Genomic DNA, 17,291 nt, shown 5'->3' with positions numbered 1-17,291 from the left:
TGCATGGTTATAAGCACAGATTTTTTACTTCCTCATTAATAAGATAGATAACAGCGTCACCTGGAGAACTCTTTAGTGTGAGGACAACTGTGTATAATACTAGTTATTCTGACCATTCTCCAGGCAACAGATAGAAACACTTGTTCTATCTGTATTAGCCCGTGTATCAAGAACCTTCACAATTCTTATATTGTCCCGCTCAGTGGTACACACCTATAGTCCCAGCTACTCAGGCAGGAGGATTGCTTGGGTCTAGTAGTTCAGAGCCGGACTGGACCCACCTCAAAACAAAACCATGAGCCAGATAGAAGTCTGAGCCATTTGTATCACATCCTGTTTTCCCTAAGGACACAAGTTCAGTTCCCAGCACACATGTCAGAAGACCCCCAACCACCTGGAACTCCAGCTCCAGGGGGATCTGAAGCCTCTGATGGTTGCGAGCACCAACACTCACATGCACACACCTGCACACTCTCTACACACCCTACACATAATTAAAATACAGTTTAAAAAAACCATAAATTTTATATGCTGTGACCCAACAAACCTGGGAATCTATGCTAGGTAGGAAATAAGATAAATAAGCCCAAGTTGTTAGGTACATAAATCTAGTGTTCCTAACACGAAATTGAATCTGAACACTAAATGTTTAACACAATGGAACATCCGTGAGATAGCCTCCTGGTAAAAATCATACTCAGCAGACTGGACATATGCCTTTAATCCCAGCACTTGGGAAGCAGAGGTAGGTGAATCTCTGTGAGTTCAAAGCCAGCCTGGTCTACTGTTCTACATAGGGAGTTCTAGGACAGCCAGGGCTACAGCAGGACCCTGTCTCAAAAAGAAAAGTAAAAGAAGGCCGGGCGGTGGTGGCGCACGCCTTTAATCCCAGCACTCGGGAGGCAGAGCCAGGCGGATCTCTGTGAGTTCAAGGCCAGCCTGGGCTACCAAGTGAGTCCCAGGAAAGGCGCAAAGCTACACAGAGAAACCCTGTCTCGAAAAACCAAAAAAAAAAAAAAAAAAAAGAAAAGTAAAAGAAGAAAAGGAAAAGGAAAAAAAGGCAGTAGCGGCGGGGGGGCATAGTATTCAGCATTTAAAATTTAAAATGTGGGGTTGGAGACATGACTCAGTAATTAAGACCATGAATTGTCCTTGCAGAGAACCTAAGTTCAGTTCCCAGCACCCACATTTCATGTCTCACAACTGCCTGTAACTCTAACTCCAAGGACCCAGTGCTCTCTTCTGGCCTCCGTGGTCAACTGCACTTAGGTGGCATACACACAGAACATATATATACACACAAATAAAAGTAATCATTCTGTAGCAGGGGCTGAACATGTAGCTCAGCGAGCCAGCATTTCCTTAGCACTTCCTTAGTGGTGTATTGGCTTCTTGGTTACTGTAGTCACTACCACTGGAGGTGGCCCTGGAGGTGGGGCAGTGGCTGGACACCATTTTCAGCACTAACTCCTCTCTGTCCCTGCAGCCACAGGCCAGGTGCTGCGCTGTGACGCCATCGTTGACCTCATCCATGGCATTCAGATCGTCTCTACCACCCGTGAGCTCTATCTTGAAGACTCTCCATTGGAGCTGAAGATCCAGGCTCTGGACTCCGAAGGTGACCGCACCGGCTGCCCTTTGGCAGGCTGCTGCCTTGGCCATAGCCTCTTGTCCTCTCATGACTAGCTACTGCTCCAGCCAAGAAGGGGGAGCCACTGCCAAGGAGAAGTAGAGCGGGTAGAAGCTATCTCTGAGGTAGCTTGTTTTCCCCTGGTGGCATCAAGCCTCAGTCCTCCTCGTGTTCGGTGGCCTGGCCTGTGTGTGCAGGTATTAGCTGACTCTGGGAGCAGGCTTGGTGCCCATGCAGAGATAGTCCGTGCAGAGATGGTCCTTGGTAGCTCTGTCTCAGGAGCTCACTTCTGGGCCGTGGTGGAAGCAGTAGAAACCCCTTTTATTCCTGCCCAGTTTCCAGGCTGTTTTAGATTTCCTAAGCACTCCAGACTTCCAAACACCTGTATAAGTGAGGGCAGCAGTGGGCTGCTGGCTCAGTTTCTCAGTGTCACTTCTTGACTAGCGTGGATTCTGGTTCTGGGGTGGGATTCTTGTGTGTGGCCTTGCCTGGTGGTAGCAGACTGACCTCTTGGGAGGGGAGCAAGAGGAGTGTGTCATTCAGCTTGCCATAACTGTGACAGAATACCTGGGACATTTTTGATGCATGTTTTTAGGGTTCCAGTCCATGTCTTTGGGCCCATGGCAGGGCAGAGCATCATGGTGGGCACTTCAGTCACAAGAGACTGCTTACTTTATGGCAGCCAGGAAGCAAAGAGATGGAAGAAAGAGTGGGGTCCTGATGATCCCCTTCAAGCCCAGACCCCTGGTGAACTAACTTCTTCCCACTTGGCCCCACTTGTTTAAAAGTTTACCACATCTGGGGCTGGAGAGATGGCTCAGTGGTTAAGAGCATTGGCAGCTCTTTCAGAGGTTCTGAGTTCAATTCCCAGCAACCACATGGTGGCTCACAGCCATCTATAATTGGATCTGATACTCTCTTCTGGCATGCAGGTGTATATGCAGATAGCATACCATAATACATTAAAATAAATCTTTAAAAAATTATTTAAAAAAAGAAAGCTTACCACCTCTGAGCAGCATAGCACCATGGCTGTTTCCTAAGCCTTTAAAACATGGGTCCTTGCTCCTAGAACTTTGGGCAGTGGGGGTACTACCTGTGAATAAGCAAGGTCTGTGCATGAAATGAGAATGAAATGACCCACATCAGAAAATCTGGAATCTGAAATGTATTCAGTCTTAAGCTTCTTGAAGCACTTGGAAGAGTCAATGCAAATATCTCCAGATCCGAAGACTACAAAATCAGAATTGCTTCCAGTCCCAAGCATCTGCAGGTCACTAGGAGACGGTAGAGCTGGGGAGGAGACCCTGGGGACAGCTGAGGTGGTGTGCAGGGTGCAGGTTAAAACTCTGGAGGAGGACAGAATGGTGAGGTGAGTGGTAGTGAGTAAGGACTGTGGGCTTACCAGACATGGGTGTATATGGGGGGGGGGGGCAGGTGTGTAGTAGTTGCCTTGTAGCTGAGTCAGAATCTGAGCTGTAACCTGGCTCCAGGGGTCCTGCTTTGGGTCAGAAGTTGGCCGTCTTGTTCAGTGATGGGCAGCATAGTGAATGGGACCAAGGTTCTCTGGGCATATGTCTCTGTCACATCTTTTCACCTGGGATCTTTTGCTCCAGAGTAGCAATGAGTGGATGGGTCCTGGTAAAACTTTATTTTGTAGAAGTAGGCTGGGAGCTGGGTGGCACATGCTTTTAATCCCAATACTTAAGAGGTAGATACAGGTGAATCTCTGTGAGTTTGAGGTCAGCCTGGTCTGCTGAACGAGTTCCAGGACAGCCGGGGCTACACAGAGAAACCCTGTCTGGGAGGGCAGCAGTCAGGGGCCAGATTTGTTCCAGGGATTGTAGTTTGCTGACCCCTGCTCAGTTTCTGCCTGAAGTTACTTAAAGATTATTCCTACTGAGATTTATATGCATTAATTCACCTTGTTCTAATTTTTTAAAAGATTATTTACTTGATGTGTGTGAGTGTTTGCATGTATGTATGTGCACCACATACGTGAAGTACCCACAGAGGCCAGAAGAGGGCTTCTGATTACCTGGAACTGGAGTTATAGTTGTGAGCCTCCACGTAGGGGCTGGGAACCAAACTTGGTCCTCTGTGAGAGCAGCCAGTGCTCTTGACCAGAGAGCCATCTCTCCAGGCCTAATTCACCTTTTTAAAAAGTAGGTTCTGGTTTAATTCACAAAATTTGTATTACCATCACCATGTCACTGTCTAATTTTAGAACTTCTCGTCAGTGTAAAAGAAACCCAAAACCTGTGAACGTTTACTGCCAGCTGACCGATGCCTAGCCCCTGGCACAGTCATCCCTCCTTAGCCAGGTTTCTGTCTGCATTCTTGCTCTGGACTCTTCCTGGAAGTGCGGTCACATGGCACAGCCACACAGTCTTCTGACCGTCTTCTCTCACTCCCTCTAAGCCTGGTGCCTTCAGTCCATGTGCTTAGTGCCAGGTGACAGCAGTTGGTTCTTTTTATTGTCCGACAGCATTCCACTGTGTGGACAGACCACATTGTTTCTCTAGTCGTCAGCTGATGGAATTTTGGGTTTCCACTTTGCCACTGTGAACTTCTGTGTAAAATACATGTTTTAGCTTCTCTTAAGTAAATGCAGATGAGTGGGGCTGGAGAGATGGCTCAACAGTTAAGAGCACTTGCTGCTCTTGCAGAGGACTCAGGTTTTAATCCTAGCACCTATATAGTGGCTTATAACCATCTGTAACTTCAATTCCAGGGGATCTGACACCCCTTTCTAGCCTCCTCTGGACACTAGGCCTGCATTTGTACATATAAATAAATCTTTAAGAAACAGCTGAGTGGTGTGCTTTCTGATTGGCTGTCCTCAGCCAGACATACTTTGACCTTTGTCGTCAGTTTTGGTCTGAGTCTCTTCTGTGAATGAACTTGACCTTTGTAAGCTTTGAGGACTTCACTGTCTGAGAAGGGTTGTGTCTTCTCAAGATCCCTGTTGTTACTCAACACTAGCTCCACAGCTTATCAGATGTGTGGGAGTCTGTGGATGTCAGCCCTTGTGCTAGGCCACAAGCAAGTTGGGTAATGCCCATTGCATAGACAAGGAAGCTGTGGTAACTTACCCAGGTCACACGGCGCATAGGTGGCGGAGTATTCTGCTGCTGCTCTGATTCTCTCCTGCTGCAGTACTTTTCCTGGCTGTTGGCAGTTCTCTGCACTCTGCGTAGACCATCTGCTTGCTGTGGTTTGAATGTGATTTGCCTGCCTGAAATTCAAGTTCATTTTCTGTCCTCAGAGTATGAGTGCTTGGGAGTGGTGGTCCCTTTAAGAGCTGATTCAGTCATAAGAGGGACCGATGCAGTTCTTGCTGGACCTAGTTAGCTTGGTTTTGTTCAGTTCATACCTACCAAGTCTGCAATATGCCTGCCTCACTTTCCGAATTTTCACCATGTTTAAAATGCTGTGAAGCAGCTTGTTTGTTGTGAAACAAGTTCTTATGTAGTCCAGGCTGACCTCTATTTCACTATGTAGCTTAGGATGACCTTGAATTTCAGACCCCCTTGCCTTTGCATCCAGAGTGATGGAATTATAGGCATGTTCTCTCATACCCAGTTTTCTGCGGTGCTGGGAATTGAACCAAGGGCTTCATGCATGTTAGGCAAGTACTATATCTACGACCCATGTCCCCAATCCCTCATGATGCATCTTTGACGTGAGGTCTTCACTGGATGTGGCAACCTAATCTTGCATATCCATTCTCTTGAACCATGAGCTAAATAAACTGGTTTCCTTTACACATTACCTGTGTTAGTGTTCTACTATGACTAAATACCTGAAGATTCAGCTTAGAATGAAGAAGGGTTTGCTTTGGCTCATGGGTTCAGAATTTTAGTCTGTGGTGGTTTGACCTTATTACTTTCCAGTATCCCTTGCAGTGGCATGCCTCCACTCTCACAGGTGCCATAGGCTAGTGACCAAGTCTTTGGGGGAATTTAAGATCCAAACTATAATGCTCTGTCATAGATGTGTTTATTTTAGGAACTGAAAATAGACTGTCACAGGACTCCTTAAACGTTCTCCTCTTGTAGCCAAGCAATTTTCATGTGGTCTCGGGTGTGTAGGAACTTAAAGTAGGCATCAAGTCAAATTTTTACTCATAATAAATCATGCATTCATTTTAAAACAGTGCTTTTGTGTTTATTGAAGATGAAAGCAAATTAGCATACTAACAAGATGGGTATGCCTGCTCACTTTCACATAAAGAATTAAATCCCAGCTGGGTATTTGATACTGTAGGACACAGAGCGTCTGCTGTCTTTTTCAGAGCTGATGGATATTTTGATTTTTGATGTCTCAGTGCTGAGAATGCTGCTTCGCATAAATAAATAGTGCAACATGGGAGAAATTCATTTAGGGCCATTTCAAAAATCCCGAGCCAAAATCCACATACTGATTTTCTATGCAACTTTAGTTGGCAACTCACATAGCAATATTTTGAGGTGAGGGAGGGATTGAGACAGGGACAGCTCAGGCTGGCCTCAAACTCACTGCAGCTGAGGATGTCTTGCACCCCTGTTCTTCCTGCCTCTACTGCACAAATGCTCAGATTCCAGGCATGTCTCACTGGGGCTAGCTTCATGGAGCAATTTTTAAAGTCAAAATTATAACACAGTATAACCCCAAAGATAAACTAGTTGGCTATGTGCTGAGGAATGACAGGAAAATACAGAAAAGTCCTTGTTTTTCTTAAACAATTATGATATTTTTATGTACATTGGTATTTTACCTGCATGTATGTCTGTGAGGATGTCGGGTCCCCTGGGACAGGAGGTATAGACAGTTGTGAGCTGCCATGTGGATGCTGGGAATTGAACTCTGGAACTCTGAAAGAGCAGTCCGTGCTCTTAACCTCTGAGCTATTTCTCCAGACCCAATTATGATATTTTTAAGAGCAGAAAACTTTGTACATATATTAAAACATTGCATTTGTAACACATGGTGGTTTCAAATCTGAGCACGATGGAATGCCCAATGCAAAGTGCTCATGTTAGCCAGATGTGGTTGCCCACGCCTGGGACAGCAGAGGCAGGTGGACCTTTGTGGGGTCAACACTAGCCTGGCCTACACAGTGAGACCCTGTTTCATTAGAAACAAAACAGAACAAAAAGCCTACAAAAGTGCACATGTTGCGTGCTCAGAACCGAGATTGTAGTAAAGTTGAATGGCATAACATGTGACAATTCCACATTTGAACTTTTGATTATTTTCTGGTCATTGCTCCCATGTAAAAAATGTTTCACTGTTGTATTTTTTGTGGACCCACATTCAGTCATGATGACAAGCTACGGTTTAAGAACTGGGAACTCAGACACTGACCTTTTGACATGATGCTGTTTGCAGTGTTTCCAGAATTTCTCATCCCTCAGGTACCATGTGCATCAGTGAAATGGAACTGAGCATGCTCCAGGTTCCAGAGATGCTCACCTCCCTGTGCTGTGCTGTAGCTTTGGGATGGAGGGCCTGGGCCCAACTCTCTGCTGTCAGAAGCCCTGTATCCTGCAGGCCTTCCTGCTCAGGTTTTCTCCCCGGCTTCTCCCTGGCTTTCCAGGTGGAATTTGCCCTTTCTCACTGACTTCTCTCAGCTCTTACTGGCCATGGTGCTGAGGGCTTGCTTTACTTTGTTGAGCTGAGCTCTTGGCTCTATTCTCCCCACTGCTCCTGGACTTTGGAGCCAGTGAGCATTGGACACGTGTTTGTTCATTTGAGTTGCATAATGTTTTTCTGAGGCCCTCCTCCCTTCTGTCCTGTGGACTAGGACAGAAGAGGTATGTCCTCTGAAGTCTGAGCTCCTGGGTCTCTTGACTGTGAGCCTTTGGGTCAGGGGTTCTGTGAGTTGTATACATGGTGCTCATAGCTACTTCTCAAGTGGAGAAGCAAGACTCTGGGCCTGGTCTGTGAGGCCATTTTGCCTTTTGCATCCTATAAACCTACAACCCCACCCCACCCCCACGTCACTCTTGGGGCGCCTCCCTCACTTTCTCCTCTTAGAGGGCTGTAGGCCACAGCATGGGAACCATTATATGGCTTCCTCTGGTTTTATTTTGTCAGGAGTAATCAGTGTCCACCCTGCCTACAGGACAGGCTCACACAGAGTCCTGTATTCAGAAGGGGCCAGACTTGGCTTCATGCTCAAATCCCGCTGTCTGGAAGTTCATAATTGTGGACTCTGGTCGAACCGTGGAGTGTGTGCTGGTGACATGGAGCTTTAGCAATTCAGAGTGCTGCATCCTTGCCTCCTTCATGCATCCTGGGATGGCTTCTGTGCCACCTTTCCCTGGGCCTTGGTTCCCTGGGTCCTCCTGTTCCCTGTCCTCGTTCTTAACCATGTCTACCCTCTACCTGTGGGAGTCTCAGTGGGGAGGGTTGGGTGCATGTGTAAGGTAGGGCCACCCATTTAGGAAGGAGAGATAAGACTTGAGTTCTCTAGAGCCCAACCTAGGTGGGCTGCTGGGTGGTGGTGGTGCAATGGCTGGCAGGAAAAACCAGCAGTTGGCTGTTCCTGGCCCGTTTGTGCCCCAAATTGCAGGGCAGGGTTTCAAGGTCCCCCTGAGGACCTGCTGTCATCTTTGGACTAGTTCTCACCCTGAGGGAGCATGCCCTCAGCTGGTTCCATACTTTAGGAAGGGTCTCTTGTTTCTCTTCTAACCTTCTGGCACTTTCCACTGCCTTTGAATGAGAGCCCCACATCTGCATACACAGGAAGCCTGGAAAATTCCAGTCAGTTCCCCACGCACATCCTTCGGGATTGGTGAAACTTTAAGAAGCCCTAGGTTCTTCTCTCTCTTCATCTTGGGAATGTGGGAGGCAGGGTGGGGTGAGAGAGGTGCTAACAACTGAGCCCAGGAGCCATATGCGCCAGCCGCCACAGACATTCTACGAGACAGGCCCCTTGTGGGGTGTCTGCCTCCCCTGCCCTCCTCGTAAGGCCCTCCTGCTCACTGGGGACACTTTCTTCTCCCTCCTGCTCACTGGGGACACTTTCTCCCTCCTGCTCACTGGGACACTTTCTCCCTCCTGCTCACTGGGGACAGGTTCTGCCCTAAGATTTATTTTGAATTATGTTTATGTGTATGTTGGGTTTGTGTGCAGGAGTGCAGGTGCCCTTGGAGGTCAGGACCTGGAGTTACAGGTGATTATGAGTCACCCAATGTGGATGCTGGGAACCAAACTCAGGTCCTCTCTAAGCGCAGTACACATGGCTCTTAACCATTAAACCATCTCTGTAGCCCACTGGAGACACTTTCTTGAATTGATCCAATAGATCCGTAAGGTGGAGTTCTTGTTCCCATTTTATAGTAGATAGAAGAGGTCTGGAGTGAACCAGGAGGAACTCTCAGAGTACTCTTGGATATGCAAATGACCATGGTAAAGGAGCTGACTACCCATTAGGTTATCATATTGAATGGCTGGTAGTGATTGTATAACCTAAAGGGATCATAGAATAGCCTCTAGTTTCCATCAGCATCCTGCAGGTCAGCCTGCTTGGTTCTGCCACAAGGGAGCTAGAAATCAGCTGGGCTGGGCTATCTGGGCTCACCATGGAGGGTGGGGGGCAGAGAAGAGGTTCCTGTGGTACCAGCTGTGTCACAGAAAGGGGCTAGGCTGTGAGGTGATGTGCACCTTGTTTCTGGGGTATGATGAAAAGATGTCTGGTGTCCTTGCCATGCGAGTTCAAGGTGTGGATTTCAGTATCTACCTCATGAGTGTTAGGGAGACAGCTACTTTGGTCCAGGGGCTTCCTCAGGGTTTGCAACCCTAACTTTTCATCTGTTCAACACCTCCCTGTACCTTCATCCATTCTGGAGGTTTACCTGTCCAGAGATGGAAAGACACCCAAGGAACTTTAAGAAGAAACTTCCCTTCCTCTAGTCTCCCCTGAGAAGTAAAGGCCACCTTTCTCTGGCTTTTTTGCTAACTGTGGGTTTTTTTTTTTTTTTTTTTTTTTTTTTTGTGTTTTCGAGACAGGGTTTCTCTGTGCGCCTTTCCTGGATCTCGCTCTGTAGACCAGGCTGGCCTCGAACTCACAAAGATCCGCCTGCCTCTTCCTCCTGAGTGCTGGGATTAAAGGCGTGCGCCACCACCGCCCGGCTAACTGTGGTTTGATTTGGGCTTTATAAACAAAGATTTATTAGTTTAGTCTTTATTTATGTATGTGTGTGTGCCTGCATGAGTTTATTGCTTACACCACCTGCATACAGGTGCCCACAGAATCCAGTGGGCTTCAGAGTTACAGGCAGTTGTAAACCACCTGATTTGGATGCTGGGAACCAAACCCGAGTCTCCTGGATGAGCAATCAGCACTCTTAACCTCTGAGCCAGCTCTCCAGCCTCTGATTTGGCCTTTGAGATCTTGGGTGAAGAAGGTGAGATTCCAGGGTAGTCTGATTAGATAAAGATCCTATTGTTTTATGATTTAGTTCTGAACTGTCTCTCATAGGCTCGTGTTGACTTGGACACAGGTGCAGGAATGTTCAGAGATGGGCCATGAAGGATCTGACCTTGTCAGTTGATGGCTTTATAATTTGATGAGCTTTTGAAGGGGTGCAAACTCAGGAGATTGACCAGGCTGAACAGGCCATTGGGAACATGCTCATATGTTCTGTACCTTGTCTCTGTTTCCTCCCTCTGTCCCCAGTGAGGTGAGAAGCTTTACCTTGCCCTCCCTTGGTGGCCCCTGCTGCTGAGATACACTCCAATGCTCCTGTACCTCTAAGGGAGGCCTTCTTTCTTCAGGAAATGACAAGGAGGGGGATTAATGGCCTAGGTCTCAGTGGTCTCCGAAGGAATCTTGGTTAAGTGGGGGAGGGACAGGCCTGGGTTCAAATCTTGGCTCAGTCTATTATGGTAAGAAGCAAGTGTCACCATTTCTTTGAGCCTTAGTTTCTGAAATGGAGGTCATGGTGTGTGTGTGCCTTGCAGGGTTGTGGTGCTGAGCACTGTGGCTGCATATAGTCAAAGTTGCCATCTCCCTGTCCCTGGACCGTAGGGAGCAAACTCATGCATTTCTGCCTCTGAATTCTTTTACAGGGAATACCTTCAGCACCCTTGCAGGACTGGTCTTTGACTGGACAATTGTGAAGGATACAGAGGCCAATGGGTTCTCAGACTCCCACAATGCACTACGGTAAGAGGCTCTGTGACAAGGCCTGGCCACCTTTGAGTGGATGTAGGAAATTGGAGGTGCTTAGGCTTCCTCCTGTCAGTGGAGAGGCCAGGGCAGCTCCTAGGATGCTTGGTGCCCACAGTGACTAATTGGGGAAGAGTTTAGTGCTTCCCAAGCATGCAGGCATGCTCTGTGATCCATTGTGGTGTATTCTGTGGGAATTTGTCAGAGAAGTTGGGATATTTAGTTGGACAAAGAAGACACAGAACTCTGGAAGGCTGCCTTGGGGTGCAAGGGACATGTGAGTGGCCCTAGAGGGAAGTGCTTCACTGGTGAGCAAGTTAAAGGAGAGGCAAGTTCTAGCTAAGAGGAAAGGCCAGCAGCAAAAACAGTTCTTAGGATAGGCTGGGTCTCCAGCATGGAGTATAGACAGACTCATAAAGAGAGGGTGTCAGAGCATCTGGACTCATTATACCCCTCCCCCAGCAGCCATCTGGCCTGTGCCCACCTCTGACCTTCCCACTTTCCAGTCAGGGAAACTGAGGTTTGGAGAGAATGGGCCTGTTGGTAAGTGGCTGAGCTAGCATTTGTACTCAGATCTCTGTAGATCTGCTTTATTATCCAGCATGGGAGCTGCTGAGCCCATGCTGAGTCAAAAGTATGTTTGACAGAATGAAAAGTTCCTCCTGGGTCAGCAAGATGGCTTGGTGGGCAAAGGAACTTATCACCAAGATGACCTGAGTCTCCATGGCATGCCAAATGGTAGAAGGGGAATTGACTCCTGCAAATTGTCCTCTGACCTTCTCACTTGAGCCGTGACACGAACACATACACACACACACACACACACACACACACACACACACACACACACACACACACTCTCACACACACACAGGGTGGGGTGGAAATAAATGCAAAAGAAATTTTTTTTTTAAGTTTCTTTCCTGAGCCACGTTCCTTACATTTAAATCCATGATTAAAGGCTATCTGTCTGTTGGCTGGAGTGGCATTGGAATGATTCAATTTAAAACCTACAGAAAATGCCAATGTAGTGTAGAAAATGTTTCCCTAAATTGTTTGAGAGCCCGTTGCCAGGGTGATGTCCTGTCAACTTTGATCATTTTACTGTGCTTTCACTACCATTAGGATATTTTCTTGAGTATCTACAATACAGTTATCAAGATCAGGAAGTTGGGGCTGGAGAGGTGGCCCAGCAGTTAAGAGCATTGGCTGCTCTTCCAGAGGACCCAGGTTTGGTTCCCAGCACCCCTGTAGCTCAGAGCTGTCTGTAACTCTGGTTCCAGGGGATCCAGCACCCTCTTAAGACCTCCACAGGCGCTGCGTGTGCTCGGAGCACAGATATACATGCAGGCAAGACACACATACAAAATTAAATATTATTTTAAAAATCAGGAGATTCACCCAGGTGCATGCTATCTTCTGAACTTACAGTAGCAACCCAGGGTCACATACTGCATGCTGTCATTTTTCTTTTTTTGTCTGTCAGCCTGGGACAGTCCCTTGGTCTTTCTTTGATTTTCAGGGTCTTGACACTTAGGAAAATGACAGTCCAGGTGGTATGCTGGGCATGGGTCTTGTGCGTACTAGACTGTACTCTGTCACTGAGCTACTCGATGATAAACCACAGCTTACCACAGCGCTGGGTTGATCTGGGGAGATTGTAAGCGTGTCCTGCAGGTTGTTCCTTCTTGGGCAGAGCAGGGGACCTTGTTATAAATTGCTGGCTGAAAGAAAGACAAAGTAGGGACCCCATAAGCCAGGCCTGCTTGGCAGCACGTTCTCAGGAGGGTTCACTGTATGTGACTTATTTGTTGAGCTGGTCGGCATTACTGACCCTCTTTGAGTTGGGGTCTTGGGCTTGCCTTTTAATGTGACTTCTTCCCTATAGACCCAGCTGATGGCCTAAATTCCAGTGTACATCATCGTGTGGGTGTTGATATAGTGCCCATCCCTAAGACCGGGTATATTCCACAAAGGCACTGTAGCTCTGACTCAGACAGCAGCCAAATTGTGTGTCTAATGTTTCCAAGCAGTGTGATTCATGACGTCAGCACCCCTTATTCTGGGATCCAGCCCTCAGTAGGAACCCCTGATAATGGTGAACGTCACACTGGGTTCTGGGAAGTTCCATGTTCAGGTCTCGTGATGCATTCCCCTTTCAGAATCCTCACCTTCTTGGAATCCACGTATATCCCGCCTTCCTACATCTCAGAGATGGAGAAAGCAGCCAAGCAGGGCGACACAATCCTCGTGTCTGGGATGAAGACCGGAAGCTCCAAGCTCAAGGCTCGAATTCAGGAGGCTGTCTACAAGGTGGGCCTGGTCTCCACTGTGCTGTCCCCACAGTGGAGTAAGGTAGACAGTGGATTACAGAACGGGCTCTAGGGTGTTATGACATCTGTATCTTTCTGTTTGTTTGATTTATGTGAGCCATGGCATAGGGATGTTGAGGCTCCAGAAGTCATCATCACAGAGGTCACAGCAGCTCCTCCTCAGTTTGGAAGGAGTTATCTCATTTCCAGGAAGTGTTCCCCATCCTGATGCAGGGGCACACCCACTACCTGAGACTGGCTTGGTGGCCATTTGTGGATGGTTGCATCTCCCCACCTCTCTCTAGTTAGTAAAAGGCTTTTTCTGCCAGCCTTGCTAGGCAGCACCTGCCCTGAGTCCAGACCTGTGTAGGCCGTTGGGGTGCTGAAGCGAATCTATGGAGATGGAAGATGGCCATGAGTTCACCCGGAACATTCTGGGTCTGTCGGCACTTCTGTCAACGAGCATCATTTCTGCCACTGGATTTCTCTGACAATGAAAGCCACAGCTCCTATATTGGAATCTGACACTCAGGGTACACTGGATAGGAGGCCCTGTCCTCCTTCTGCCCAGTCTCTCAAGTTCTTCCTGAGGTCTGGGTGGGGGCTGAGGGATGAGCTGGGGAAGAGACCAGGGAGTAGGAACTGAGAACACACGGTACTTCCTTCCCCTTTCAGGTCATCCTGGACCTCTGAGCATTTGTGGAACACTGAGCATTGGTAGCCACAGCATCTGTAGACTTTGCTCCTGGCTCCTCTGTTTTCTTTCTGTGTACTGTCACTTTAAATCAAGATAGAACATGGGTCATGTACAGCGAGTAGTCCTATGTTTTTGGCAGTGACAGTTTTGAGTGCATCCTGGTGCCATACCTATGGGGTTCTCCTGGGGTCTAGGGTGTGGGGTTGCAAGTGATATTCTGTTTCTCCATGCCTGTAGTAGTATCAAAAGATAAAACAGAGTTCTGGGGCTTTAGCTGTACCTGAGCTGTGTAACTAGTGTGGGTCAGTCCTGGGCTCAGTCCCCAGCACTACATAAACATAGAACAAATTGGGCTGTAGAGATAGCTTATAGTTAAGAGCGCTTGCTGCTCATACAGAGAACCCAAGTCCAGTTCCCAGTAACTACATCAGGTGGCTCAAAATCAAGATACAGGGTATCTAATTCCCTCTTCTGGCCTCCACAGGTACCCACACACATGGCATATACACACAGAGGCACCATGTACACGTAATTTAAAAGAAAATAAATGTTAAAAAAAAAACAACAATAAAAAACCCACCATGGATTGAAGAGATGGTTCAGCAGTTAAGAGCACTTGCTGCTTTTCCAGAGGACCTGCTTTTGGTTCCCAGTACCCACATGGCAGCTCATAACCATCTGTAACTCCAGTTCCAGAGGATCCAAAACCCTCTTCTGGCCTCAGTGGGAATGAGGCACGCATGTGGTGCATAGACACACATGTAGGCTAAACACCTGTATACCTTAAAACACACACACAGGCCGGGCGTTGGTGGCGCACGCCTTTAATCCCAGCACTCGGGAGGCAGAGGCAGGCGGATCTCTGTGAGTTCGAGGCCAGCCTGGGCTACAGAGTGAGTTCCGAAGCTACACAGAGAAACCCTGTCTCGAAAAACCAAAGGAAACCCCCCCCCCACACACACACGCAGCCACAGAGCATACCACTATCCCCACAAAAACAAAAAAGCCTTAAACCTTTCTTCCAACTCCCCTGCTTCCATTCCCCACCCTACCTCACCCTCTTTCTCCTTTTCTCTGTGCTAAGAATGTTCGCCCTGCAGAAGTAAGGCTGCTGATCTTGGAGAACATCCTTCTGAATCCAGCCTACGATGTCTACCTGTTGGTGGGGACGTCCATTCGCTACAAGGTTCAGAAGATCAGGCAGGGGAAGATTACAGGTACATCTATGTTAGATGCTTCCCTCTTTCTTTAAAAAAAAATGTTTTATTTATTTTTTATGTGTATGGCTATCTTGCCTGAATATGTGTGTGTGTGTGGGGGGGGGGGGGCACTATGTGTATGCAGTACCTGAGGAGGCCAGAAGAGGGCAATGGATCCCCTGGAATTGGAGTCAGTACTATGGTAGTAAGCCACTATATGGGTACTGGGAACTGAACCTGGGTCCTCTGTGAGAGAATCTGGTGTTCTTAACCACTGAACTATCTCTTCAGCCACTTCCCCTTTTGTTACTGTGATACATGGCACATGAAGTTTTTGTGTATACAGATCAAGTAGCATTGCATTCCTTCGTAGCATTTTGTAATTGTCACCTCCATCCATCTCCAGAACTTTTCCATCTTCCCCAGCTGAACCAATATCCTCATTAAACACACCCTATCCCCCTCCTTCACACCCAGCACCCACCATCCACTGTAATGAAGTTGACTGCTTTGGGGATCTCAGTTACATGCAATCCTGATTGGGCTCCCATTGACTGTCCTCAAGATCTGTTGCTATCTAGAATGCATTGGACCACATTTTATCCATCTCTCTGTCCTTTGACAGTTGGCATGGCTCCATGTTTTGTTTGTCATGAAGAGTGCTGTGAACATGGGTATTCTTCTGGTTGAGTCCCTGCATTCAATTCTTCTGGCTTCATTTAGAACAACTCCAGAGCTGTTGGCTCATGTTGGGCCAGTTGGTGCCCGTGGCCTGCCTCTGACTGGTGAGCAGAGTTTAGCTTTGTCTCGGATGGGCCATTTCTGCCTAGGATGTGAGAAAAACATGATTGACAAGAGTAACTTGGAAACTCTTTGGTACTGGGAACATGCATTGTAGAAGGTGAGCATGGATGAGCTAGTCCTCCTAGGAATCCTGATTGTCTAGTTCATAGGTGCAGGTGTGTGGTGTCAGAACAGAGTGCTCAGAGGACCTCAAGACAAATGTGCTGTGTTCAGAGTTGGTTCATTTAAGGGCTTTGGCCACATGTCTCCACAGGGCCACCCTGGGGTGACATTTAAGAGACCTGTAGATGCTGCTACTTACAAGTGGCTTAAGACCTCCAGTTTCCTACATTGAATTCTAGGTTGGATGACAGTTCATGGATGGGGACCTAAGAAGTACCACATGTATGAGCCACTAGCAGTCTTGGTTAGTCATCTAGGGTGGGGATTGCTTGGTGCATTTGAAGGCCTCCATCTCCTGCTTCTGCACCCAGTTCTCTGAGGACAAAGATGGAGAGAAGCAACCTTGTGTTCTGTGAGTGTCTGCTGCATGATGAGTAGGCAGCATCAGCTTTCTGCGTGGTGTCCAGTCAGGGTAAGGATGTTGTACAAGAGAATGTGCAGGGAGCCCAGCCCAAGGATCCTGTCAAAGCTTGGTATGACCTTTAACTCTAGGGAAGAAGTTTTGGAAGGACAAAGATGGTTCTAAGACCGTGGTGAGGCTTTCTGGGACCTGGGTGAAGCAGTTAGAAGTGGAGTTCTGTGGTCACCAATGTGACATCCTAAGAAGGAACATGGTCAGGGGAGTGTCTTGAAAGTCCAGAGAACACAAACAGGCTTGTATAAAATTCTACATGAACACAGATGCTGACCAGAAATGACATTGTCTTGAAGGGTGAGGACCTGGAAAGGGTAGCGTGGTTGTCTTCTGAGCTAAGCAACTGGCATCTTGGGACATTCACCTGTGTCCCTTGCAAAAGATCATCCCAGCTGGGTTTGCTGACAGTTTACATCCAACATAGAGAGGAAGAGAGGGGCATGGGCTTCTCACCTGAGTATCCAGCTGCTCCCTGCCACCTGACTGCCTTAATTGCAAGGGCCTACAGGAAAGCTAGCATCTCTGCTGGGTAAGGCTTTGGCAGGCTGGGGAAGGAGTGCACACAGCCCTGTTAGCAACCCCTCATCTGTGCTGTGTAAGGAAGTCCAGTAAACTTCTTGGTTCCCCAGAGTGAACTTTTGTGGAATTGTGCCTCAGGTTGTCATTGGATGGAGGAGAGGTGGCTGTTACTTACATTCCCCCTTGAGGAGGGATTTTAGCTACAGGTGGACATTGCCGACAGTGTCTCACTAGGATTGAGCACCTCTGAAGCTTGGTTCTAAGTGCTCTTCCTGTTAGGACTCGGCAGCCTTGGGAGGTGAGCTTCTTGAAGGCTCCCTGGTGTAGGCAGGGACACAGAGGAAAACCTGAAGGCCACAGAGCTATGGAGTCCGACTGAATATTGTCTTTTTG

General features: G+C 47.8%; 1 protein-coding gene across 1 annotated transcript in view; it reads left to right on the top strand.

Moving 5' to 3' along the window:
• The window catches only part of Nup210 (nucleoporin 210), a 99,681-nt gene that overhangs the window by 12,982 nt on the left and 69,408 nt on the right, over nucleotides 1–17,291 (top strand). Inside the window, exons 3-6 of the mRNA XM_052719750.1 lie at nucleotides 1,487–1,618; nucleotides 10,691–10,787; nucleotides 12,953–13,103; nucleotides 14,884–15,016. Coding sequence (XP_052575710.1) covers nucleotides 1,487–1,618; nucleotides 10,691–10,787; nucleotides 12,953–13,103; nucleotides 14,884–15,016 — 513 coding nt within the window. The remainder of the gene's footprint in view (nucleotides 1–1,486; nucleotides 1,619–10,690; nucleotides 10,788–12,952; nucleotides 13,104–14,883; nucleotides 15,017–17,291) is intronic.

Source organism: Peromyscus californicus, unplaced genomic scaffold, assembly GCF_007827085.1.
Source record: "Peromyscus californicus insignis strain IS unplaced genomic scaffold, ASM782708v3 Scaffold_6__1_contigs__length_162567912, whole genome shotgun sequence".
Taxonomy (NCBI): Eukaryota; Metazoa; Chordata; class Mammalia; order Rodentia; family Cricetidae; genus Peromyscus; species Peromyscus californicus.
This window is presented reverse-complemented; position numbering and strand designations above follow the sequence as displayed.